The sequence below is a fragment of the Rhinolophus sinicus genome, linkage group LG12, assembly GCF_036562045.2.
Source record: "Rhinolophus sinicus isolate RSC01 linkage group LG12, ASM3656204v1, whole genome shotgun sequence".
Classification (NCBI taxonomy): Eukaryota; Metazoa; Chordata; class Mammalia; order Chiroptera; family Rhinolophidae; genus Rhinolophus; species Rhinolophus sinicus.
The window spans coordinates 2,254,278-2,281,869 of record NC_133761.1 but is presented as its reverse complement, the minus strand read 5'-3'; the positions used below and the strand labels follow the sequence as shown (position 1 = coordinate 2,281,869).

At 52.0% G+C, this 27,592-nt stretch overlaps 1 protein-coding gene across 3 annotated transcripts in view; it reads right to left on the bottom strand.

Annotated features, from left to right (window-relative positions):
- The window catches only part of AGO2 (argonaute RISC catalytic component 2), an 87,352-nt gene that overhangs the window by 39,690 nt on the left and 20,070 nt on the right, over positions 1-27,592 (bottom strand). For 2 of the 3 annotated variants that reach the window (XM_074316918.1, XM_074316916.1), the window contains exon 2: positions 5,334-5,529. In XM_074316918.1, coding sequence (XP_074173019.1) covers positions 5,334-5,529 — 196 coding nt within the window. Of the gene's footprint in view, positions 1-5,333; positions 5,530-19,954; positions 19,992-27,592 lie in introns of those variants that run through there. The other variant, XM_074316917.1, reaches the window with a different exon arrangement.

Sequence of the window (27,592 nt, the reverse complement as noted above, 5' to 3'; positions counted from 1 at the left end):
AATGTGCACGTGCTCCGTGCCTTCAGTCCAGCTCTAAGAATGGATCCAAACTGTAGGCTCACATAGGTTTTCACCCGGGGGAAATTCAAAAACAAACAAACAAGCCCAGTCAGGGAGAGTCTCCGAGCACATCAGATGGATTAAAAGATCTCCGCAGACCTTCAGGAAACAAAGCTGTTGAAAACAGCTGTGCCCAAAGCTTTTGTTCAGAAACACACTTTTAAGTTAGCACGTGTGTAAAGGGCCTCACATAACTGTCACGTACTGCCTTTTTGGACACATATCTTTTGGGGATAAACACTTAGAATTGGCGAGTCAAGGGGTTTATACTATGTTTAATATATACACCAAATCACCTCCTAAAAAGTCTGGACTAATGCAAATTGGTCATACTGAGTGAATCCAGCTGTTTAGTTTCATAGATAAGGGAACCGAATCCCCACACATTCTTTCTCTCACAATAGCTATGATCAGGAGAAATTATTACATAAAGACTATTTGATAAGACCCCTTGGTTACCAGCTGCAGCTGAGAATTCTGTTTCTGACCATGACAAAGTAATTGGCATTGGACTTGCCCTCCTACCCTGAACAACTGCAAAAGTAGAGGAAATAGGAGGCACCCACTTTGGGCTTTGGAAAACAGGCCGCCTAGGACTGTGATTGTTGAGAGAAGGGAAACCCTGAGGTAAGCCACACATGCACTCTGCCTGGCAACGGTTTGCAAACCACGAAACGGGGGAAGGAGTGGCAGAGTGGGGCAGCCTGTCGTGCTGAGGAGACGAGTGCCAAGTCTGGGGTTGCAGAAGAGGCAGGATTTGTGCGGCAGGGTACTAGCGAAGACGGTAATGTAACATACATAATGGTCAATGGAAACATTTACTGTGCACATGAATAAGCAAGAAAAGGTGACATGCAATCTGAGGTAAAACCTGTCAATAAAACACATGCTGAAACGACTCATATTTTGTAATTAGCAGACAAGGGCTGCCATAATAAATATGCACTAGAATTACATCCAAGATCATCAAGAAAAAGATGGGAATAATGAATGAACAGATGGGAAATCTCAGCAAAGAATGTAAAGCATGAAAAAGGACCAGATGCAAATTCTAGACCTGAGAAGTACAATACCTAAGTGAAAAACAAAATTTATTGGATAGTTATAAGATTGGATATTATTTTTTTAAAAAGTGATTTTGAAGACAAATCAATAAAGATGATCCAAACTGAAAAAAGAGACGGGAAAGATTTTTAAAAAAACACACACCACAGTCTCAAAGGTCTGAAGACAATATCAAATGGTCTAGCATACACATAACTGCAATCCCAGAAGTAGAGGCAAAAATGGGGCAGAAAAGATATTTGAAGAAATGCCTCCATTTCACCCAAATTTCATGAAAGATGTCAACATACAAATTCATGAAACTCAATGACCCCCCAAGGAGGAAAAATATAATGCAAAGAAAACCGCACCTGTGCACATCATAAACTGCTGAAAAGCAAAATTAAACTAGAAAATATTCAGAGGAAAAATGACAAATTACATACAAAGGAAGTACAATAAGAAAATGAGCTGACATTTCCTCTGAAACAATGAGGATTAAAAGACAATGTAATGACATCTTTAAGGTGCTGGAGAAAAAAACTGTCAACTTAGAATTTGATATCCAGCAAAAATAAGAAGGAAATAAATCTGTAGATTTAAAGAAGGCGCTGGGACGATGCATCACTGGCAGACTTGTACAACAAGATGGGCTGAGAGACACCCTTTAGGCTGAGGGGAGGGGGTGCTGCCAGGTGAAAACACTGGTCAACAGGAAGAAATAAAGAGAACGCGATATGGTTAATACGTGGGGAAACAGACCATTTTCTTTTAATTTCTTAAAAATAAGAACATCACACCATGGGTGTGATATGTAGAAGTAAAATACACGACAACATTAGCAAAAAACCAGAGAGGTAAATGGAATTATACTCTTATAAAATTCTTCCATTTTATATGAAATTACAACGTAACACTAAGTAGACTTTGTAAGTTAAAGCTGCATACTGAAATCAGTAGCGTAATCATTTAAAAAGCAAAAGAAAAAAAGTTAAAAGCCAATAGCAAGAATAAAACGGAATACTAAAGAACATTTGGTGAACCCAAAAGGAAATGGGAAAAGAGAAACTGGAATAAAAAAGATAAAGAAATAGCAGCATGGTAGGCCTAAATCCATCCACAGATAACTACATTAAATTTAAACAAACCTAACACTCCAATTAAAAGGCAGAAATTGTCAGACTAGATAAAGACAGTCCCAATTATATGGATACCTACAAGGATGCACTTGGAATTCTCTCTCCCTTCCCTTCCCTTCCCTTCCCTTCCCCTCCCCTCCCTCCCTCCCTCCCTCCCTCCCTCCCTCCCTCCCTCCCCTCCCCTTCTCTTCTCTCTCTCTCTCTCTCACACTCACACACACACACACACACACCACAGGTTGAAAGTTTAAGCCTGAGCAATGATTTATCTGCCAAACAGCAAGCTAAGAACGTTCATGAGGCTGTATTAATAATCAGAGAGAGAAGATTTTTAAACAAGAATTACCAAATATAGAGAAGGACATTTCTTAGTGATAAAGGGTCAATTTATCATGGAAGACAAAATTATAAATACATAGGTACTTAATAACAGAGCTCTGAAATACACAAAGCCAAATCAGATAGTACTAAAAGGAGAAACAGACCAGTCCATATCATACTTTGACAAAAAAAAAAAAATTAGAAAGCATATATAAAAGATTGGAATAATACTACCAACCAACTAATCTATATTGATAGCCCCCATAACCAACAACTCCAGAATACACATTGTTTTCAAGTGTGTGAGGAATGATTAACAAGATAAATTACATGCTTAACCATAAAATAAGTCCCAATAAGTTTCAAAAAACTGAAATCCTACAGAGTATGTTCCCTAAGCATAAAAAACTAAATTCGCAATCAATGAAAATGGTATTATAAAAAAAAAAAAATTTCCAGAGAGTTAAAAATTAACTACACTTCTAAAAACCATAGATTAAAGAAGAATTCACACAAAAAATATTTTAAACTAAATGAAAACTAAAATGTATCAAAATTTGTGGACTGTAGCTAAAACCAGGTTCATGGAGTATTTACAGCTTAAAAACAAATGGTTTGGAAAAGAAGAAAGGTTTGAAATTGATGCTCTAAACTCAAAGTGAGTATAAGAAAATAATAAAGATCAGAGAAGAAAAACAGGGAAAGTATCAACAGACAAAAGAAAAAAAAAATCAACAAAGTGGAAAGCTGTTTTTGTGAAGAAGTAAATATAATTCACAACCCCCTAGCAAATATGATTGAGGAAAAAAAGAGAGAAAATACAAATTTAAAACACCAGGAATGAAATGCTCTTTCACTACAGTTCGTACAGGCATTGAAAGAATATTATAAATAACTGTACGCCAATAAATTCAACAATTCAGGTGAAATGGACAGATTCCTTAAAAGACACAAATTATCAAAACTAATACAAAAAGAAATGGAAAAATCTGAATAGCCTGATACATGATAAAAAAATTAAATTGTATGAAGCTCCTTCTATTAAGAAAACGCCAAGCCCGGGCGGCCAGATGCCTCAGTTGGTTAGAGCGCGAGCTCTCAACAACAAGGTTGCTGGTTCAATTCCCGCATGGGATGGTGGGCTGCGCCCCCTGCAACTAAAGATTGAAAACGGCAACTGGACTTGGAACCGAGCTGCACCCTCCACAACTAGATTGAAGGACAATGACCTGGAGCTGATGGGCCCTGGAGAAACACACTGTTCCCCAATATTCCCCAATAAAAAAAGTAATAATAAAATTAAAAAAAAAGAAAAGAAAAAGAAAGAAAATGCCAGGCCCAAATGGTTTCAATGACAAATTCAAACATTTAAGAAAGGAACTGTATGAATCTTACACTTTATTCTTCCGGTGTGCTGAGGAGGGAACTTCTCCCAGCTTCCTCTACGACGCCCACATGTCCCTGAAACCAAAACCCAGCAAGAAAACTACAGAGCACTGTCCCTTAGAGGCAAAGACACAGAAACTCACTACAAAACACTCACAGCAACATATGAAAATAGTATGCCACGGCCAAAGGTACGTACAAAGTAATAATACATCACGACTCTCAGAAATTCAAGCCGATTTAACATCGGCCTCCACCTCCTCCCCAAAAAATGTAATTTACCGCATTCTTAGGAGGGGGGAAAGCAGAAAAACTGTATGATCACCTCAATCGATGCAGAAACAGCATTCGACAGAATTCAACACCCTATGATGAGGCTAATTCTCAGCAAATTAGGAAAACTCCCTCACATTAGGAAGAGGACTGTATTGAAAACGCCTACAAATTGGTAACAGAAAGACAACTACCCTCCAAAGCAGGGGAAAGACTTCAACACTTTACTAGAAATGATATATGGGATGACATCATGTAATATCGGAATGTAATATAATTATGGATGTAAGCACAACTCAGTTATCCGGAAACGAAAATTAAATCCGCAATGAGAAACCATTACACGCCCACCGGGACAGCAAAACTCAGAATGACTGGCTGCCGGGTGCTGCTGAGGCTATGGACCGACAATGAGGCCGGGACCCCTCCCGCACTGCTGGCAGGGGAGCAGGGGTGCAGCCCCTCTGGAAAACTCCCGGGCAGTTTCTGACACAGCCGAACCCACACCTGCCCTTTGGCCCAGCAACTGCTCTCCTAGTGACGTATCTAAGCGACACGAAAACGTTTATGTCCACAAAAAGACTTGAGAATGTTCTCAACGGCTTTATTCGTAAGAGCAAAGCCTTGACAGCCCAAACGGCTAACAAGAGGATGAATAATTACTGAATAATTTATGAAATACTCGTATCATCAAGTATTCCTCAGCAGTAATCTCAAAAACACTAGGCCGACAGAAGGAAGCGGGCGGAGGACACCCCTCCAGGAGGCTGTGCAGCTCCGCTCACATGGCAGGAAATGGGTCTGCGGTGACCCAGATCGGAGCAGCCACTTCAGTGGGCCAGGGCTCGAGGGCACGAGGCCGCATTCTGGGGAGATGGGCATACATGTGTATTTTGTCAGAACTCACTGAACCGCACTTAGGACGTGTATTTCACTGCATCTCAACACAAAAACGTTTTTCAAAAAACAAATGCAATGGAAACTTCCTGGGGGGGGTGGGCGGGGGGAATCACAAGGATCTGCTGAGAATCAAAGGGCTGATTAGTTCAAAATCTTGTTTGTGTACAAAGATCACCCACATAAACCCATCAATAACGAAGGTCACCATACCTGTTGACTCTCCTCGGGCATTTCTCTGGCTTGATGTCCAGCTCATAGTGATAGATGTCAATTTTTGGAATGTCCATTTCAAAGAAGTTGGCCTGTAACTTGATTGTTCTCCCCGAGGTCCCGAAGTCGGGTCTCGGCGGAGGCTTGAAGGCATATCCTTGGATGGGGGGTGGCGGTGGTGCTGGAGGCGTGAGCACTAGAACAGCAAAGAGGTCACCATTACACAGGGAAAGAACCAGCTCTGCTCTAGAGCGGCGCGCTGGGGGGGGGTGTCCAGCCTCCAGCCCCTGACCCACCCCTTCCCACCCCCCTAGGACCCTGCGCCACCAGTGTCCCTTGGTACTTCCATTCTCTCCCCCTCCACGTTCACAGTACAGTATGCCCTCCTGTCTCACTCACTCAGTGGCACGTGACATGGTGCCATGCCCTCCTTTTTCAAACTGTCCCCTCCATGGTCCTCTCCTGCTCTGCCCAGGTCCTTGGAATGTTGTGCTTCCTCCCCGGCCCTGTTCCTTTCCTACTGAGGACTCACAGCCATTCACCCTCTGCACCCACAGTTCACCTCCACCATGAGGCCGCGGTCTGCCCACTATCAAGGCCATGCTCACTGTGTTACCTGCTTTGCCCTCAGCCACCCTTTCCTACCCACGCATCTGCCTCAGCGCGGGTCCCCTCTTCATTCTGTGCAGCGATTACCGAGCCTCCCAGCAGGGTGGTCTCAGCTTCCTGGTCCGCCTCACCCGTCCTCCACATTACAGGCCCGAGCGTCTGAGCCGCCATCCCAACTCCTCCGCGCTCCCCGGCACCTGGCTCCGACATCCAGGCACGCGCCAGTGTCCACAGCCCGGCTTCAGCCTCCTTCCAAAGCTCGCTGAGCCCTGGACCCGAGACCCAGCCCGCACACGTCAGAGTTCCCACCGCACATGTCAGTCCTGCCCACGGACGAGGGGTCACGAGCTCCACGCACCTCCCATCTCCAGCTCACTTCATCCACATCTCCACATAAATGTGCCAGCCGGTGCCATCGTCACCAATCGGACCACGAGCAGCTGGAGGGTCATGGTGAGAGTGTGCCTGAGGGTCTGAAGGCACCTGACCCACAGCAAGAGCGCAGGAACCTCTGCTCAACCGCCTCTGTTTATATTGGAGGAAGCTGACACTCAGAAGGACGGCACCGCCTAAGTCACAAAGGAAGATGTCCGAACATCCAGAGTCAAGAAAGCCAAGCCTTCCTGACAGCAGTGCCAGCGCACAGGCCCCACCATTCGCCCCGAGCACCGCGCCCCACGTGTGTGTCCAGCTTCCAGGGGCTTCCGACAGCTGTGCACGGGTCCACACAGGCACTCAAACGTCCACAGTCTCTCTGGTCCCTGGAAACCACAACGCGACACCCCCTTCTCTACCAAAGACCAATACCACACTTGTACAAAAGCGGTGTCTCAGCAGCACACCCGTTCTTTACTGGGAGTCCATTCTACTAACTCGGCGCTCACCACACTCGCCGTGCACACATTCTGTTCTCTTCCTTTGCACGTGGGAGTTTGGGAAGACGGGGCCGTGGGAATTATCAACAAAGGGCACATGGGGTGAGGCCAAGTGTAATTAAAGGGACCCAAATCGTCAACATGTTCCACTTTCCTTCATCACCATCTAAATCATTAATTTAATCAGGGGTCTCTCTCTCTCTCTCTCTCTCTCTCTCTCTCTCTCTCTCTCTCTTTTTCCCCATAGACTGGTAGAAAGAAACTTCGTCCCAAATAAAATTTTCAGTAATTCCATTAGTACAATTCAAAATGTGGCTTTAGGGGGGGAAATTACATATTTTTCCAATAACAGAACACTTTTAATTTTTGCTCAAATGTCTGTTTCAAAAATAAAATCCTCATTAAATAAAAATTCCATGTACTTCAATCCCTATCGACATTCTCTGGAAACAAAAGTACGCTACTGAAAATAATAGAAACTGTGCTTACTGTATTTCTGACCTAGAAAAACTCAAGAGTCCTTGAATTACTTGTTTTTTGTTATTTATTTATTTATTTTTCTATGAAAAAACGGACATGCGTTAAAGGTATTAATCTCACTGAGTTCCACCATCTGGAAACCTTCAGGCCTCTCTTCACTAAGCGACTATGACTTCACAACATTCCATCCCTTCCACAAGCACGCTCGTGTGCCCCGTACATGCTCAGTCGTGTGCCAGGGACCATGGAGACGAAAATACACAGTGTTCCCAAGCAGCTCACCTGTCACTTCCAAGGAGAGTATCTGAGCACAAGTCACGCAATGGTTCAGGCGCGCTTACAGCAGGTCACACGTGATCCTTTGCACGAGGGACCGTGACCATGCCTAGGAGTGGACACCACTGTCCAGCCCCTCCTGCTCGCTCCCTGAGGACGGATGCAGCCTCTCGGTCCTCTGCCCTGAGCGTCCCTGCTCTCAGGTGGATGCCTCCTTTCCAGAAGGGGGAATCTTGTGAATGTAGGAACACAGTTAAGACTACAGGAAGTTACATTTGCATCCCCGAAAATGTCCAGCGCGGAGCCACAGAAATCTGGCCCCTACGGTCAGTGGCAGGAACGGGAGCCCTACCTGCACTGAAGGGCTTCCTGGGTTGCAAAGTGCTTGTGTATGTTTCTGATTATGAATCACAGCTACGGGTTAAAGCTGTCGCCTTTGAGAAGTGAAGCCGCCCACGACTCAGACAGACAGAGCCAACCGTGGTGCCCAGCTCCCTCCCGCCCCAGTGCCGGCCGCCATCCCCAACCAACCATGGATGGTTTCACCTTACTTAAATTAAACCTGACCAACTGGCACAAGTTTGGCCTGGGGCCCATGTCTCAGCTTGAGCCTATTTTCCTGTTTTCTCCAACACCTATTACTTCTACAGAATTTGCCATGGGAAGCGAGGAAAACTGTCCACCTGTTTGTTACTAACCTGTATTAACAAAAGCCATGTGAAAACTGCAACGGTAGCAGATTCATAAAACACATAATTTCACAAGGTATCTCTTCCTTGCTTCTAGCTTTTAATAATGACAATACTGACAGTTCCCGGGAAGGCATATGGGATACAAAGTCACGATTTAAAGTTGTAACAGTTTTCCATGCAGCAGAGGGCGCAGCGAGAGACCGTTTTATACCTTTGGGAAGGACTCTCCTGCTGAATAACATGAAAACTTTGAGGCCTCAGTCCTCAGAGATCTTACGTCTATTCTTATAATTCACAGGGAGTCCCAAGCGTACAGTGCCAGAGCGAGCAGGAGGAGTCACAAACAAAACACCGGGGAGGACCGGGTGCATCGGGAGAAGCCCGTGCGCGAGCACAGCATGAAGCGGGAGGGGCCGTGCGCTGGAGCTAGCCCATGGCCCCAACATGATCACAGCGCATCAAGACGGAAACCAAACGCCGCACGAGGCCAACAGAACAGTGAGTGGGCACACGCACCTTCATCACGCCGGACGTGATGGCCCTGAGAACTATAGCAGCCCCATACCCACAGGGGATGTTCCAAGACCCCCAGCGGACACCTGAACTGAGTGGAGTACTGAACCCTGTAGGTACACTCTGGTTTTTACACACACACACACACACACACACACACACACCTCTTCATTTAAGGGAAGCACTCTATGCTTCTCTGTGGCATCTACAAATTGCCAGCATCAGTATTCCTGTGCTTTGGGGCCACAAGCACTGTGACACCGTGACAATCAATCTGAAAACTGGGATGGCTACTAAGTGACTAATGGGCGGCTATGGGGCAGGTTGTGTCTACAGCATGGAGACTCGGGACAGAGGGATGAGTCACGTCCCCGGCCGGATGGAGCGGGCTGGCACGGCATTTCAGCAGGATACTCAGAAGTGACACGCAATGCAAAATGTACGAATTGTGTGCTTCTGGAATTTTCCATTCCATATCGTTGGACCTTGATTGACCCTGGGGAAGGAGGGGGCTACTGTAATTCCAGTATCACCTGCAGATTCGCTCTCCACGTGCTCCTTCCCACAGCCCATTTCGCTTCACTGGTCCTGCAGGTTGAGCTGAGAAGCTGACCGCAGACATGCCATGGGGCAGCCATCCGAGGGGAGAGGGAGGGGAGGAGGACGCAAGCCGGGTGAGCCCACCGGCCGGTGAATGGCAGGAACGTGTGCTCCCGAGATGCCTGGTCCCCGGTGCCCCAGAGCATGAGCCCCTGGCCAGCCTCCTTCACCACGCGCTGCCAGCAGCGGGTGCCATCAACCTCTGTTGAATAAATGAAAGCTTGAGTAGCAACCACCTGAAAGGAGGTGGCACCTGGGGAAACCTTCACCTAGGAGATGCCACTGCCACTGAGCTGGCGTTAGATGAAGTGGCCATGGCTCTGGCTGCCTGCTCAGTGGGGACCTCGCCCCAAATCCCTACACTGCACTGAGGGCTCTGCTGGCCTGCCAGCTGCCCGAGCTGGGCCAGGCGCGTGCCCCACCTCCAAGGCTCCCAGGCGCTCTCCCCAACCTTCAAGGGGAAATGCAAGTTCTTCCTTCTTCTGACAAGGACCCCCCACCCCAGCCTGTGTTCCTGCCCTCACGCACTGACCACAGCCTGACCACAGCCGCAGGCACAGTTCTCATTGGCAACAAATCCATTAGTTTTGTTTTGAATGGATTTCCTGTTGCTTCTGTAAATGTGAGCCCTGCCTCTGTGTGAGGTGGGGGTGGGGGCGCAAAACCCGTAGAAATGGGGAGGCAAATCCTTTTCCATGCAGGAGCACTGGATGGTCCCAGCTGAGGGCCCTCGGCTGTACTGAGGGGGGATGACGCGTCCGGGCAGGACACACCCGTCAGTCTGTCCTGCCTGGTTAGGCGAGCGCTGAGGCTGGGGTTCCTGAGCCCCAGAGGCCGGTTCAGGGTCAGGCCGAAGCTGCGTGCTGGCTGGACTGCCGACAACTCGACACACGTGTTAAAAAAAATCCCATTTTTAGAGCCACTTCTTAATCAGTGAAAGGGAAAGACAGTGAATGAATAAGCGACTTCCCGTATGAGTAACAGGGTCACAGCAACCAGAAAGTTTCGTTGTTTTTAACAGAGGCCGTGGGAAGCAAGCTCATCATTACTGGTCCTCCTGAAGAAACCCGCGCCACCTGGCTGGGTTGTGATGACTTTCCGAGGAAAGTCTCAGAGCAGGGCTGTGTGACACCTGCCCCCATGCATGATCTCTCAGCTGCCCCCCCCAATGAAAAAAGGAGGGCAGCCCCCTCGCAGAGTGGTACTCTCGTCCCAGCCCTCCCTCCAAGTCAGAAATGGTCACAAGGGAAGAGCTGGCACACAGGATAAGAAACCCAGGTGACCAGAAGAGGGGGTCCCCAACCCTGGGTGGGGGTGGGAGGTGCAGTGACAGTCCAGCGCCCATCGGAACACTCCTGCATGACGACACACGGCAGACACAGTGCTAACAATTGTCTCTGGGGACTTTTGCTTATATCTGACTCATTTCAGGATGGTAGGGGCAAGAGACTCAACCGCAGGGTAAGACAGGGAGGGGGACACGGAGAGCCGGGCTGGCAGGTCTGGGGGGGCCCAGGGAGCAATGTGAGAGACGCTGGGCTATTACCGCAGCTGGGCCACCCAAGTGCTCCCAGGTCGGCCTGGAGACACGAGAGGCGAGGCAGGAAGGGCCGCAGCCTCTGGCCTCACCCCATCGACGAAGCTGGCCCCTGACAGGCGCAGGGCAGTGGCCAACCGGGCGAGCTGCAGGTGGGCATGGGCAGGCCAGTCCGGGCCCACTGTGGGGTGTCTCACGGGCCCCTGATCAGAACACCTGGACCCTACAGTGAAGTCTGTGGTTCAGGACACGGACGAAACGTAAAAACCACACGACCACCTTTCTTCTCTCCCACTTGGATCCTGAAATCCCACGTCACATAACCGCTACTCTGAGACCGTTTACTGTCCGGCCCAGAACCAAAGCAGGAGCAGGGCACGGTCTCCGTCTCCCAGGGGACAGGGGGGCACAGCAACGCCGGTGGGCCACATGGTGAACAACTCCTCCAAGAGAAGGCAGTTTGCTTGCTGCCCTCCAGAAAACCTCGCGCACACCTTCTCATTAAGGATGAGCCTGTGGGTGGGGCCGACCTGCACACCCGCTCCTCACCTGCCTGCCTCCTAAAGCGGCACCTGGGGGCAACACTCCCCCAATGAAGGCGCCTCTCTCATCAGCAAAACACACTTATTACAGAAGACACAAAATACAGAGAAAATACAAATGCCTCCTCCAATGCCACTGCTCAGAGATAATCCGTTAAAACGTCAGTCTTTTTCCACACACACGTGTAATGTGTGCACGTCTGCTACCGTGGGGTTATGTGTTTTTACACCTGCTCCCGTCTCCAAACATGACATTATGCACATACAACACTCTCAAAATGTATCACCAATGACGGCATTTACTTGTTGACTCATCTGCTGATGACATTTCAGTGGCTTCCAAATTCTCACTTAAAAAAAAAATATATCAGTGCTCTTCTGAGACCTGAGTACGAACACGAATCTCTACTTTCATCCAAGGAGGGTCCGTCACAGGCCCAGGCAGACGCGCTCAGCGCACACGGGTGGGCCAGGGGCCTCCACCGCCCGCCCGCTGGCCCTGCCTAGGCGCCTTCTTGCCGTCCTTCCCACCCTGCACACAGGAAGCCCACAGCCCTAAGGCTCCACATCTGCCCCTGGGGGGTTGGGCTCCAGGCTCTCACTGCTGCAGCCTCTGGGCCTCAGACCAAGGACTGGCTGCCCAATTGAGTCGCTAAGTCTGACTGACCGCGTCGGCAGGTGCTGGTCCAGGCCCTGCAGGCCCTAACCCCCAGGGAGAGGCAGCGCCACACACACAGGCACCGCTGAGCCCGACCCCTGGCCCACAGCCCCCTGAGCCCCGCCCATCTCAGAGCCAACAAGAGGGACATTCACCATGTGTGGCCTGTCTCTTCTTCCTCCTGTCACCCTGCCCAGCAGGTAACCGGCCTCCTGGCCACCACAGGCCAGCATTTCAAAGCTCAGCTTGGGGACCCACCTCCCCTGATTCCCCCACACAGCAAACCACACCTTGGGGTGTCCCCGGGTTCCCTCGATCACCACACTTGGTTTCAGTCACCTGCCCAGGGTCCAGGTGACCACACAAGGTGCGTCCTTTCAGGGCAGGGACTATCCCTACACACCGTGTTCCTACCTTAGCCAGGAGCCACCCAGGTGCCCCGAGAACTGGAAGGTGCCACATGCGGGAGACCAAGGCCCACAGTAATGAGATGCTGCTCCCCACTTCTCAGCCTGCCTCGCACCCCCACCCCCACTCCTTTCCGGACTGGTCTCACCAGGTTCTGTGACTGTCTCTCTTTTCTGAGGTCCTGACCTCCCCTGAGGAGCAGGTGAACTCAAAAGCCCGTCTCCCTCAGGATGGGGCACACACACACACACACACACACGGCGTGTAAATCGGGACTTCATGGAGTTGCTGCCACAACAGTGTGTCTCCTCCTGGCCCCTGTCCTGCCCTCTCTGCTGTGGCCTCCAACACGGCAGCTGGCCTGGCTTCCTGAGGCACAGGTCTGGTCACTGGGTGTCCCAGGACCAGATCTGATCAGGCCGAGAGCCCTGCCCAGCACCTGAAGACCAGAGAAGCCCAGCCCTGGGGGTGGGGGGTCAGCCCCCGTGCAGCCAAGGCAGAAGGACCCGCACACACAGCTCAGGGGTCTGTGAGGCTGGACCAGCCTCTAAGGGAAAAGCACCCCTTCCATTACGAACAGGGACAAGAAACACAGAAGCATCGGCCACACCTGTGACCCGGGGTACACACGGGGACTCTCGTGTCACAGGGCAGCCGTTAGGTTTGAACTCCCCACTACTTCACATCATATGTATCAGACCTCTGCTGTCCTTATTACCGGATGGGACAAAGGGTCCCGTTATCACTGGGTCACACGTTCGTCTGGGTTTCTGATAACGCTATTTGAACATGACCAGGCTCCTTTGTCATCCTGTGTGTTTTGTCTTGTGCCTTGAAAAACATTATTACAGGTTCCATCCATAAGCTCCACCAGACTGATAAAGGGCTCCATGACCCCACACCCTGCTCTACGAGGACTGACTGGCCGCCTCTCTACACCGAGTCAATGTCACAAAACCTCCCTGGTTCCTGTGGCAGTGACCACGGAGGGACAGCCCTGCACATGGCAGCACGCCTGGCAGGGCCCGCTGTCCGGGCTTTCTGTCACCGTGGCTGCCCCACCAGCACCCATCCCTGATGTGATGTGAGCTCGCGATGTACCGGCTGCCATGACAACCAGCTCTCCAGGCTCATCACACAGACGGCCGGCCCCGCAGGGCTCAGAGTCAGGATTCAGAACTCAGACATCCCGATAAGGCCTGACGGCATCGCCTTGCGTGTAAAACGTTCCAGCACCACAGGAAGAGAGGAGCGGCCACCAGGCAGGTTTACCCGCTGCCCAGTGTGGAAAGCAAGCTTCCGGGGCCAGCAGGCAGACAAGCACCGCTCTTCAGAGAACCTACTGCCAGTCTCTAAACACCGAAGCACATGGAACTGAATTTTCAAACAACTGCATGACGCATCGGGCCAGGCACACGGAGGTGGAACCTAACGGCTACCAGGTGGACGACAGCTCACTGCAGCCTCGGTCCCCACCCCACCACCCGGCCTTTTCCTGCAACTTCCATCGCGGGTCTGCATCCGACGAGCACAAACGCCCGCTCATACTAGCCGGCCAAGGACAGCAGGCTTGACCACAGATGACACGTGCTGTGCACTGAATCACAGGATTGGGAGCCGGAAGTCACCCTGGAAACCAGGGAGGGGGTGCGGGGGGGAGAGCAACGCGCCCTTCCCCCTCCAACCTGCTGTGAGTCATGGGCTGTGAGCCTGGCTGTAGGCGGGTCCTGGGGACACCGCGCCAATGAGACAGGTCTGGGGGGCTCGGTGTAGGGGAAAGGCAAGCACCCAGACTTCCCATAAGGGAACGGCTCTTCCTGTCACCGCCCCCACACCCAACTGCTCCTTCCAGCACATCTCATTATGAGTTACATGACCTTCAAAACCAACGAGAGTTGTGTGACTGTTCAGTCCGGCGTGACTTAAATGTTCCTTAAGAAAAATCGGAATCACAGGCTCCCTGAATGAACGCACAGCCGGGCTCTGGTCAGTGGCGAGTGATCCCAAAGGCTCAGGCTCTGTGTACTGTAACCTGAGCTGTGCCATAGACTTGCTGTGCGGGGGCCAGGCCGTCCTGTAGGACGTGAGCCCGACCCACCAGCACCCAGGTCTCAGTGGGATCAGGACAGAGATCTGCCACCAAACCCAAGGCTGTCACACTCTCAGCCCTCAACATGGGCGGCGCTTGTAGTCAGAGCCTTGGAGCCTCTGTTTTCTGTCTAGAATCGTTCCTATTACATGGGGCATTAGCTGGAAACTCTAAAGGCAAAGCCAGTGACCAAAACAGCTCACAGCTGCTCACCCTCCACGCTGCATCCCACACCAAGCCGGGTATGGACGCTGGCTGCTTTATGCTTCTGGGTGCTCCTGTGAGGAGGAAATGGCCATGTTGGGGTGGAGTGATGGGTCAGGGTCCCTTGGCCAGGCAGAGGTCTGTGTCTCCCACACCGGCTTTCACCGCGTGCTAGATGGGGACGGAGTCTGGTGGCTCACCAGGCGCAGACCAGAAAGCAGACGCTGTGGGACGAGCACCGTCCCACTAACATCAGGACATACGATGCCCCTCGTCGGACCCACCTGTTGCCTCCACAGGCAGGTGCTGCGTAAGGCCACCGAGTTGGCTGAACCACATTCAACACACCCTAGCAGCCTTTTTGGTGATATGAATGGAGGCCTTCTCGGGAGGAAGAAGGAAGACTGCAGACAGGAACATCTGCTCTGTCAGCTGGAGATAAAAAGGAAACAACTACGCACTGTCTGCAGAACCACAGCGTCAGACCCGGGCCGCACACCAGCCAACTGTGAGCAAAGAAAACCAAAGCGAACATCACGAAGCCCCCAGAGAAATGGCCTGTAGTCGGGAAGCACGGCCCGTCCGGCTCAGGCCGCACGGCCACGTGGTGCCTGGATGGAAGCCGGTCCGCGTCGTCGCAGCTCTCACTCCCAACTTACACAGACGCAACTCAGGGTCAGCTCGTGAGCTCCCAGGTTCGCAAGGGCACAGAGAGGGACATGTGGCAGGGCAGGGAGGAAAAGGGACCCAGGCCCCTCAGGAGTCCCCGGGGCACAGACCAGCAGGCGAACGACGGCCGCACAGGACATGCCGTGGTCAGCGTACTTTGGAACCAGGGGAGCGAGGTGGTGCCACTAGGGGTTCCGAAGTGATAATACACAGGAGGCCATTGCCCACCCTTAGGAGGGGCGGTCACTTGGATGCCTCATGCCTTTGGGCTGGTTTGGTCAGCGCCTCCCCCGGTGGGGAGAGGAGAAAATGAGAGACAGGGGGCGGCTGGACCCAACCCTGGGCAGGCCCTCAGGCAGGGGTGAGGGCACAGGCGCTGTGAGGAGGCAGCCAACTGTGGGGTCACAGAGTCCTTCTCTGGAAATGTGTCATCTTCACATGGGCCCCAGTTCCTGTAAGTCTCTTGTTTCTTTTCTTCCTCTTGGTAAAAATTCTCTGGGAAATTCCCATGTGTCTCAGCCTGGTTCCTGGCAAACCCAGAGCGAGGGTCCTGGGAGGCATCTGAGCAGGGAAGCCATCAGCTTGGGCGACAGCGTGGCCCTGAGGGTGCAGGTCCCGCCGAGTCGGGCGTGAGGATCGCTGCTCAAACGCCTCGCCCAACTTCTGTGGTTGAATGAGTAACATTCTAAAAATAAGCCGGCCTCACTGTACTGAGCCCTGCAGCGGGTGGATGCGTCGGTGACACACGGACGGCTGAGGATTAACTACAAAACAAACATCGATGACCCTCATGCCTCCGACCAACAATATGACTCTTCATTTTCTACGATGGGTTTTTTAATGGCCCTTCTGTGGTTCCACCTGAAATTCCAACCATTATTTGAAACATTACCTTTCTGAGAAATGGTTTCCAAAAGCCACCCCTGTGATCTGTAAAAAGAAAAGATTTTTTCCCCCCTGTAAACGTTGTTTTAATAAAACGTCCCTTGTCCGTTAAAAATGTCTGTCCCCTCTGACCTACCATCTGTCTTTACTCGACAATATTAGAAATAGTACAATAAACACAAGGAGAGATGAAGGAAATACGTGTAAGATGCAAATGTCACCAAACCACAGAAATGTCCCCCAGGGTGGCTGCTGTGGCCACCATCACTGCTGCTGGCCCTACTGGGGTAGACCAGGGGTCTTTCCAGCGATGTCAGCATGTGACCAGAACTCCGTAAAAATGAGCACGTCTCGGGCGCGTCTCTGCAGAGGCACCGGTTCTGGCTTTGTGTTTATTTTGTGCTTCTCTGATCAGCAACTGCCTCTCCCACTAGAACGTAAGCGCTGCCAGGGCAGGGAGCATGTGTGGTTTTGTGCAACTGCTGAAGCAACGATGCGAACAAAAGAATATGTCAGTGTCACACTAACTCTCAGTAGAAACGCCTTACTGACTTATAACTCAACGCCAAGAGTTTCAGGGCACAAACACGAGACATCCCCGTGAAGACCACGACCGTCTCCCGCGGGCAGTCTGTACCACTTCCTCGGCGTTTACCCAGCAGCTACTTCGGTGCCGGCATAGGAAGGACTCCAGGCACCTTATCGGCGACGCTCACACCCAGCCCCCCAGCCAGGAGCTGTCTTCAGTGCACAGATGTGGCTACAGGGCTGTGTGGAGGGTGCGTCAGCCCCAGGCACACGGCCAGCCCATCGCAGAGCAAACGTTCAACCGCCAACCGCCTGACGCCAGAGCAGCTTCCAGGGAGCCCTCGGCCAACACACCACGGCTCAGGGACTCGTCCCACCTGCCCGACAGAAGAGTGTGGCATCTCTCACACTCAGGAAAGTCTTTTTCTCCAAAGAGCCCAAATCCTTCTTTCTATCGCCCCAAACACACAGGAACCCAGTCTACCATCCTCCTGCTCCCCGTTCTCTGAAGCAGCTCGGGAAGTTCGGAAAATCAATTCAGGGTTCTCTTACGGTAACTAACGCATCCCAGTCACCTGGAACGTGTCTCAGCACCGACAGAAAACATGTCGTTTCCCTGTGACACATGTGCTACTAAGTTCCCACAATAGTTTAAGAAGTAGTGACCACCACCTGTGCCCCAGGCACGGAGCAAGAAGCCTTCCTGGGCACCGTCTCATTTGGCGGTCAGCCAGGCACGGCACACAGGACACACACGGGAAACCCAGGGTCCAGAAGGGAACTCACAGGCAAAACTGCCTCGGGTCCTTTGGGATTGCAGATAGGTTTAAACCTGCGTGACCCAACAGTGTAGAACTACGTCGCCTCACCGAGTTTACCCAGCTAGCCTTTTGGAGCACGACCAAAGCTGCCACTGAGGTCTGACTGTGTGCCCAGCTCTGCTGTGAGGGGGCAGGCGGAAAACCCGCGAGAGGTCGTGAGCAGGCCACTAGGACAGTTCAGGATGGGCTATGGTGGCATTTCCATCGATGGGACAGGCGCCAGAACAAAGTTATGAAGAGTTTTTGAATATTTGAGGGGAAAACACTAGGGTGAGCTCCCTCACATCTTTATTACAAAACAAATTCCAAGTGGGTTCCAACTGTAGATAGATACCGTTTTAGAATGAAACAAAAACATCCAAAGAGTATTTTTAAATTTAATAACCTTTTATAATTTTGGGGGCGGGACCGCACTCTCTTCCTTAGAATGAAAAAGCGCAGGTCAGAAGAGACAAGCTGGACCGACCACAACAGATTCTCAAAGCTTCTCTAACTGCTCGATAAACTCAGAACATTTTGTGACATGATAAATCCACAAAGCTGAAGATAGAAAACTACCGGCGTAGAGCTTATGTGCATTCATCAGAATCAAAAACTCCAACAGGAAAATGGGCGATGTCGTGGATGGATGGCGTGTACAGGAAACACCAGGAGCCAACAAAACATGGCAGCCTTTAGTTCAAGAAATACAAACTAAAATGTAAATAAGTTTGTGCCGATCTGGCCTTCATAAGAACATGGAAAAAATGAACCCTTCTAACCAAGCCAGGTGGTTTTGAAGGTATGTTTTGGAAATCGTGAAAAATCACGTGCCCTTTGATCTAGTAACTCAACATCTAGGCGTTTAACCTAAAATACCCAGACACCTACACACAGAGAATCCATCCTGGTTTGTGACGACAAAAGACTGACAACGCCTTAAACGCCCATCAGCAGAGAGCGGGATAAATAAACCCTTAGACACCTAGCGACACCGACCTCTATTTCTGCAACATTGAAAGACACCCACTTGATAAGTGGAAGAAAGTTTCAGAACGGTGTCTGATGCAAGCCCACTGCCCTGCATTTACACACGCACTTTGTGTGAGAAAGGGGACACCTACGGAAGGGTTAGAAAGAAAGATACTAACCGATTATTCCCAAGGTCTTTCTGGTCCTCTTTGCGCCTCTATTTAAATAAATAAATAAAAAATCCTACAAAGGCAGCCGTGAGTAAATTCTGGGAGGAGGAAAAATGGGCGTTTCATATATTCTGTTTCTCTGTTTGACCCAAAGTTGAAGAAAACAATAACTAGACGGGAAGCGGAGTCATCACCCCATTTAACAGACGTCCAGAGAGACTTTTTAAAACCTGCCCAATCTGAGATTTGAGGCGGGCCTGTTATGATTCCCATGTCCGTTTTACCAGTAAACACAGGAGATTTGCAGGTTGAGCCCCTCGTCCACGGACCCACAGCTAAAAAGGCGGGGGGCAGGTAGCAGGCACCCAGCCTAGGGGAGACCCTCCACCACCTGCAAGATGGGCCATCACCGGCCTGTGGTGCGGGCACCAGCACGGGTGGCATTTTGGTCCCTGCCTCACTCTGCAGCCACAAGGCCCCGTCCCAGAGGTTCCCGTGCTGCCCGCCAGCACCTGGGGACCTGCCCACAGGCACCCACCCGGCCAGGGAAGGATGCCAACCAGGAGTCCTTACCCCCAAGTCCATCAGGCAGGTCCTCTCACCTGCACTAGTCCCAGCAAATGTAATTTGAGACACCAGATCAAAGCCACAACTTGGGTTTTCCAGCTAAATAACGGGAGCCCAGAGAGGAATTGTATCAAAGAAAAAAAACAACTGACATCTGCTTCTGCTCCTTTATAAACACGCCCCAGGCCCCAGCTTGGAGGGACCCTGGTCTCCTGCTCAGGGCACTCAGAGGGGGACCCCCTTGCACCTTCCTGCAGGCCACATGGCTGAGTCACTTTCAGAGGTGGCAAGAAAACCACCTAATTTACATGCGCCTTCCCTGGCACACACTTGCAAGGGCTCTGGTGTACGCACTGTTTCCAGTCTGCTGCACACCTCTGGGGGCGGGGGAGGTGGGCACGACATTTGCACCAGTGTGGGGTGGTGTCTGCACAGCAGGCCCACAATTCAGCTAGAGCGGTGCCCGCCAAGTACAGGTAGCCACCCACAGACCAGCGTTTCATTTTTGTAACGGAAAAGAAAACGTAATATTGAAAGCACATCTCACCCACTAAGGGCGAGGCCGCCATGCCCGCTTCCACGTGTCACACTGGCCCGTGTACAGGTATGCAGCAGCTGCTCTGTGAGGCGAGTCTGTCATCGTGAGCGGCAGCACAGCAGGTCTGGCTGCCCCACCTTCTCTCACTGCTTTTCCTGGCTTCAAAGGCTTGGCTTCCTGGGCCGGGGCCCTGCCCAGGGGAGCGAACTCCTGGCATCCAGCCTTCACTTCAGCAATGGACTCAGAAGGGATGAGCATTCAGGTATCGCTCGCCCACACCCGTCTACCAGGATTAGCGTGTGAGGTCTGATGAATTTTAAGAGAAGAGGAGCTAAGAAGAAAAATGACATGGAGAATGAAAGACCGCACTTCTAGTTCCGTCCCACAGGGCTACCGAGTAAAGGCTTAGGCTGCTGCCTGGCCAGAAAAAGAACAAATACCTATTTTTACCAGCTGGGCAGCGTAACCAACCAATGTCTCCTGCTCACCTGTTAACACACAACCTGTGGCCCAAAACCGCCATGGGCAGATGACCTGATCACCCTCACAGAATTAAGGCGTTCTCCACAGACACACCGTCAGAACTAAAGAGAATTCAACAAGCTTGCCGAAAGCAAGATGCTAAACAGCCACTGCCTTCCTATATGTGAGCAAGTACTAATGAGGAGTTAATTGTACAAAGGTACCACTTACCAACAACAGAAACTGTTGGGTACAAGAGAGCAAGTGTAAAATCTGCTCAAAAGATATTTCAATTGACTAGTCTGGCGCTCGGAGATAGGCTCTGCCAACTGGCCTCGTGAGCACATGTGACCTCTGTTCAGACCCCTGCAGCAAACTGATAAGTCAGCATCACGGGGGCTCAAAGACCCAAGAAGCGTTCACTCCTTCTGAGAAAAGGGGAAGCAGACTGGTGGCCATTCACGCCAGGACTCTACGGGAAGGTGTGGTGTGTCCCATCAACGACATGTGGGGCTTGATAAGGCTATGCCTGGGCCACCTTCCAGTTACACCCATCTGGAGCGGCCACCTCACAGTGTCTGTAATATTTACAGCTCTGCTAGCCAGGGAAGAGACTGACACAGGTGACAGGACCTGCCTGAGGTCACACAGAGGTCATGGAGGCAAGGCGTGGACTCATCATCTCTGATTCCAAAACCTGGACTCGTCCCCGGAAACCAGGCTGCCTGAGTGAGGAGAACGTGCAGTGACACGTAGCTGACATGGGACCAGGCTGTCCCACACGCTGGCACTAAAGAAATGTGGCCATTTGATGGCCATCTTGATCAACACAGCCGATTATGAGACTTCTTAAACTTGAAGTTGGTCCTACTTAAGTTTTTTGGCAGGACAATATAATGGCAGTTTCAAAACAGCCCAAACCCTTCGACATTGAGAGGTGGGGTCCATGTCCCCTCCTTGGAGTCTGTGCAGGCTATGACTGCGCTGACCCACCAGGAAGCTGGGGACCCGAGAGGCTGGGTTAGAGGCGGCCGAGCTCTCTGCTTTCCAGACGCTTCCTCCTGACGTGCTTCCTGGGGAGCCCGGGCCTGGCCACACGACAGGCCGCCCGTGGGCGCCCTGGCCGACGGTCCCAGCTGAGGCCAGCCTTTGAGTGACCCGAGCCCAGGTGCCAGACATGTGAGTGACGTCTGCAGATGGTTCCACCCTGAGACATGTCATCACGGAGCAAACACACGTTCCCTCTGTGCCCTGTCCAAGCTCTCAACCCACAGAACCCATGAGTGTAATGACACAGTTGTCACTCAGTTTGGAAGGGGTTTCCCCAAAGCGACAGATAAGGGGCACACACACCAGGGCCGTGGTGACCAGACCTGCCTGCTCGGAGTGATGCTCCCCCACAAGGGCCCCGATTCAGCACAGGTGAGACACCAGCTGCTCCTCAGGTTATGTGCGTGCACCTTACAGGAAACACGCGTGGAGCTGAGGAAGGTTCCTGGGGATGTCCCTGTCAGTCATCTTCCCACTCAGGAAGATGGGGGGCGGGGGATGACAGCCGATGGTACGCACGCGTTTAGTTTCGGGCTGTCCATGGCACAGACGGCCTGGCACTGGGAGGGGACCGCCCGCTGCAAAGCAACCCAGCCCCCAGAAGAAGCAGGTGTCCTGACGCACGGGCTGCAGGGCTCATGGGAAGGGACAGGAGGAAACAGCACCACCGGTCGGTCAGCACCGAGAACGCAGGTTCCGCTGGGGCCCAGGGCGAGGCAACGCGGGTCTGAACGGAGCTGCACGTGTGACAGACACGCTCCTGCCGACTGCACCCCCTTTACCTTTGTGGCCGCCAGGCTCCCTGGATCCCCCCGCGCCGTCCGAAGCCTCCCCGGGTCCCGGCTGCACCTCTGCCCACACCTCGGAGCCTCCTTTTGGTCCTCCTCTCGGGCTTGGGACTCATTTTCGGTTTCATAAGGGAATAAAAGCCATTGAAAGAGAGACCCCGGGGGTGGGGGTGGGGGTGGGGTGCCTGTGCTTCTCACAGGAACACCCACCGCCTTCCTGTGTCACAACTCTCCCCTTGCCTCCAGATACTCCCAGTAGCACACACACATGCTGAGATCACGCCCATCTTAAACAGAACAAGACAAAGACAGAGAAAACATCGTTTAAGACACGAGAAGAGAACAGAGTGGCTGTAAAACCACCATGGTTAGACAGACGGCTGACCTGCGTGCCCAGAAAATACCGCCGGGGCGCTAAGAGCAGACTCTCAGCCTACGAACTCGAACTCGTCCTGGAGAAACTCGCTCAAGAGTGAGGATGGAGCCGGTGCTCTCAGACAAACAGCGCACCGCCACCTGACTCCAGGAACAAAGCAAACTGGGGACCCCATTTCCCTTCAGCTGTCCATCAACTGCTCACCTCCTTCTAATGCTCCCTGGCCTGTGTCACCCTCCAGCCAGGCTGAGCCCCACCATGCAAACAAAACTGCTCTTGCCAAGTCCCCACGTTGCCACATCGCAGGGCCGCACCTCAGCCCTGACAGGGGACTGTCCCTCCACCACTGGGCTGGCTCCTCCTGCCTTCCTGTCCTCAGACCTGGGCGTTTCAGGCCTGCCCCGTCCACCCACCCACAGCTCGCCCAGGGATGTCACCGGCCGCGTGGTGCCAGCACTCTATGCGCTGACCACCGCTGGGTCCCTCTCTATTCCACACGTCGCCCCTGCTGCCCTCCAAGTACCTCCTCCGGGATGTCCTATAAACACCTTGGACTCAAACGCGTCCCAACCAGCTCCGCTCCCCAGCCCCTCCCTCCCCACCCCTGTGCGGCCTCTCTTGAAGGAGTCGCCTACACTCGCTGGCTCCAAGTCTGTCCTCCCCTTCTCTCTGCCCCACCCCAAACCAGGCAGACGGCCCTGACTCCTCGGACCCCACCCGACAGTCACCAGACCCCCCGTTATTCGCCCCCCAGGTGTCCTCATCTCACTCATGAGGTCACTGCTCAGGCCAACATGTCGCCTCTTCCCAACTGTCCCACCTTACACCATCCTCACAACCAGCCATGGCCGAGTCCTGTTGCCTCCACCTTTTCACAGGTGACCACGTAGCCAGACTCATCAACTGCTGTGTCCGCTGGCCACACACAGGTCCAGGCCATCGTCCTCCTCAATGGCCCTCTTTGTGTCCACACAGCAGCCAGAGACGCAAAGGCAAACGGTCACTCAGCTCAGAACCCCCAGCGGCTTGCGATCTCGGTCGGAATCTCAGCCACTGCCCTGCCCGCCCCTCTCCCGCCTCAGGCTGCCCAGCGACTCAGGCTGCCCAGCGGGCTCCCGGGCTCCCACTCGCCAGTCCCTCTGCCAGAAACGCTCCTCAGAGATCTGTGGCTTGCTCCCTCCCTCATCTCTTTCGGGCCTTTCTTCAATGTCACCATGTGAGAGGGACCACTGCTGTGGCTGTTAGGAGCCACTGCCTTCTCTGCGAAGTGCATTCCCAGGGGCAGCGCAGTTGGGTCTGTCCACTGCTCTCGCCCAGCACTTAGGACAAGAGCAGGCTGGCGGCTGGGAATGGCAGTGACAAGCCATCTCAGTAGAGATTTTCTGTTTTGCTCCCCCAGTGTGGCAGAGCCCGATGGCTGATGGCTGGGGCCTGGCTGCCTGTTCTTCCACAGCCAGCGGGCAATGGCCGACTAGCTACACCACATGTGCGGGCTTCCCTGGTGGTTAGGCCTGCAACCCCCACCCCCCACGCCCCTCGCCAGGGCACCGCGTCTGAGCCCACACTCCCCCGGGTACTTGCACAAAGGGAAGCACACAGCTGCTGGGTTTGCATTCCTGCCACAGAATCGACTGGAGCGATTTGTCTCAAGAGCTTCACATACCCACCCAACCAACACATCCCTCTGTGGCCACTGCTTCCCACACCAACACAAAAGAGTCCTTCTTTTTCTTAAACAGAGTAAAATGGAGCTTAAAAATAAGTATTACGAAGGGAAAACTTCAGCCTCTGCTCCCATCTTTTTAGTGATAACATGGTTTTCATTACACATCAAAATATCCCTGGGTATGTGTAGGTCACGGCTGCAGGGCCCCTCTCCTCAGTGGCACCTTTAGGTGGCAGGCAGTTCCGTTCAGATTTTGTTATAAGACTACTCCCAGGTTTGTTTGAAATCAAAATCCCTATATTCTGTGCAAAGAAATGTGCTTTTAATGGTAATAAAACAGGCCACATTGAATAGCAAACATCACGGCACTACTGTCACAAACAAACAAACAAAACCCAGAATGTCCTTATACCAAGAAAAGCATCTGAAGACTGTTTTCAGAAGGAAGACGCTTCGCACACTTCAGCAAGGAGACTGCTGCCACCCCTGCCTGTGCCTCTAACCCAGTCAGCGCCAATGCCACTGCCATCCACTCTGGGAAGGGACACAGTCCCCAAATCCACCAAATGACAGGAACCAGGCAGTCCCCCAATATGTACAACTGCACATTTGAAACGTCACTTCTGAATACTGGCATTCCATAGAGGTACAATTTTTGCCAAGCCAGAATAATTAATTAGGAGGATATTTGTTGGAAATCAAGCAGAGAAAACCCCCAGGGCCGTTGGCCCTCTTTTATCAATTCTTCCACAAGAGAGAGATGCTCACAATTTAAAAGAAATAGAAATGTGTTCTGTGTTCTTAATGATACTTGCACCTCATATCTCGGGTTCCGACTGTGCCAGACGCAGAGTTCCGAGTGCTATCTGTAAGTGACGTAACTGTGGCCCTACCCCATCCACGCCAGGCTCCAGCCACTAGCGAGACGTCTAGTCATGGCTCTCTGAAAGGCCTGCTCTGGGCCACTTTCCCTAGAGCCCTCTGCAGCTTGGGGAACATTCGCACATGGCAGGCTGTGTGTCCTGTGTCCTGGGGGACCCACTCAGCATACGGTGGGAGCCCAAACGTCTTCTTTGGCTGGTCACGAGCCAGCCTGGTACTTTCAAGCAATGTCAAGTTTGGAAATCTGGGCTCATGAATATGCATAAAATGATCCAGGGCCAGTTTTTTTCTTTTATATTAAAATTCATATAACAAAATTTATCATCTTAACCATTCAGTGGCTTTTAGTACATTCATACTGCTGTGCCGCCATCGCCACTCTGATTCCAGACATTTCCATCACCCCAAAGGAAGCCCTGTGCCCACGAGCAGTCATGCCCTACTCCCTCCGCCAGTGCCGGGCAGCCAGACCCCTGCTCTCTGCCTGCATAGATTTGGCTACTCTGGGCACTTCACATAAACAGACTCATATGATGGCTTCAATACTGAGCATGTGGTTTCTGAGGGTCAGTCTTGCAGCACATGTCACTATGTCAATCAGGGCAGTTTTAATAGACTCCACCTATGAGCAGTTCCCTCCTAGACAAGCTCACAGTCACAGAGCTGTGTCACATGAGGAGATGCCCTCTGTCCGGCAACTCTGAGGCCCCCCGCAGACTCGGGTGTGTGGCCTGCCCTGACCAGTGGAACAGGAGGGAACTTTCCACAACTCTGTGGAGCTTTCAAAAGAGCTGGAGTGTTCCTGCTCTCTCTTCTAGGGACCCCTGCCTTCTGGGGGACGAGACATGTGGCTCAGCGCTGACCGGGCCCAGCTGCCCAGGCCCCTGAGAGGACCAGCCAAGAGGCAGAGCTGCCTGGCGGCCTTGACACTCAGCCCCAGAGCAGGTGCTATGGAAGCCACAGAGTTCTGGGGAGCGCCAGCTGAATGACGCCACGGAAAAGACACGTTCTAAGCCTCGCCAATACCAGTGTGTGCTCTGCGCGGTGGGGGTTAGCAGCAGACGCGGCCTCTGCTTGGCACCTGCTTTCACCTGGCTGGGCGTTACCTGTCAAGACCCTGGAAATTACATCAGCAAACATATTTAGGTTCGTTGGAACGGACAGCTAATTATGTGTGCAAATACTGACTTCAACACATTATGGCGAAAGCATTGCCGAGACAGCCTGGAACCCGGAACACGAAGTAAGCGTTTGATGACATTAAGGAACAGCCACTTCTCAAGGGTCATGGTGCTGTGGTTCCGTTTTTGAAGAGCCCTCATCTTCTGGAGACACGCACTGAAGCACGTGCGGGTAAATGACGAGGTACGACCCCTCAAACTGCTCCGGCAAGGGAATGAGACCGGCCGCAGTTAGGCTTCTGGAGGCTGAGTGACGAGGACACCAGGGACCATTCGACTTTCCCATTACCCACATTAGAAAGTGAAAAGTTCCTTTAAAAGTGTAAAAAATACGCCAGCATATGAGGGACGATCAAAGTGTCTTGAATTACCCAGACAAGGGAGGTGTGAGCGGGGCTGAAGACGGACGCAGAAGCAGGACTCCAGGCTCCACGGCAGGGGTGCACGTGCCCACCACTGCAGGAGACGGCGTGACCAGCACGCGTGCGTTTCCCGGCTGGGGTCTGGAGCTCCCATCAGTGGTCTCTGTAGGACAGCGGCTGGCTGAGGCCACTGGGACCCTGGGGTCAGCTGACTGGCGGCTTCGCACACTGGCTCAGGTTTCCATTTCCTCCCGACTGCAGACTTGAACAGGAAAACGAAAGGTGGCAACCACGGCTGATGAAGCCAAACGAAAGGAACTTTGCAAGAAAGGAGGAGAAAGGCTGCTCAGAGAGGCCTGGGAGCCGGCTGGGGAGCGAAGTGAGAATGGGGAGTTTCACAGCTGTTGGGCAGGGGGCTCCCCAGGCCTGATACGACCCTTAGTAAAGGGACATGTCAATTAGTGCCTGGAAATGAAGCAAAGTGTCAAAAATAACTCTGTTTCCCCACATGCCATCAAGCCAGGAAATATACCAAATAGGACCAACACTACACACAAATTATACAGAACGTGTTGCTTTCTCATGTTATAAATCAGTTATGCTCACACTGAAAAATCGGCAACTCAGAGAGGTTTACTCAAACTAGAGCAAAATTTTCCCAAAATTACATACACAGAGAAATACTAGGTTGGTGCAAAAGTAACTGCGGTTTTTTACTTATTATCCCTTCAACCTGCAAGTACTTTTCGCACCAACCTAATAACATCGAAGAGCAGCTCCTTCTAGAACATCAGGTACATTTTAATTTGCCCAAAGGAAGCATCCCAGCCCCTCGGGACGGCGCTCAGTGACATTCCTTGGCAGCCGTTTTGACAGGGAC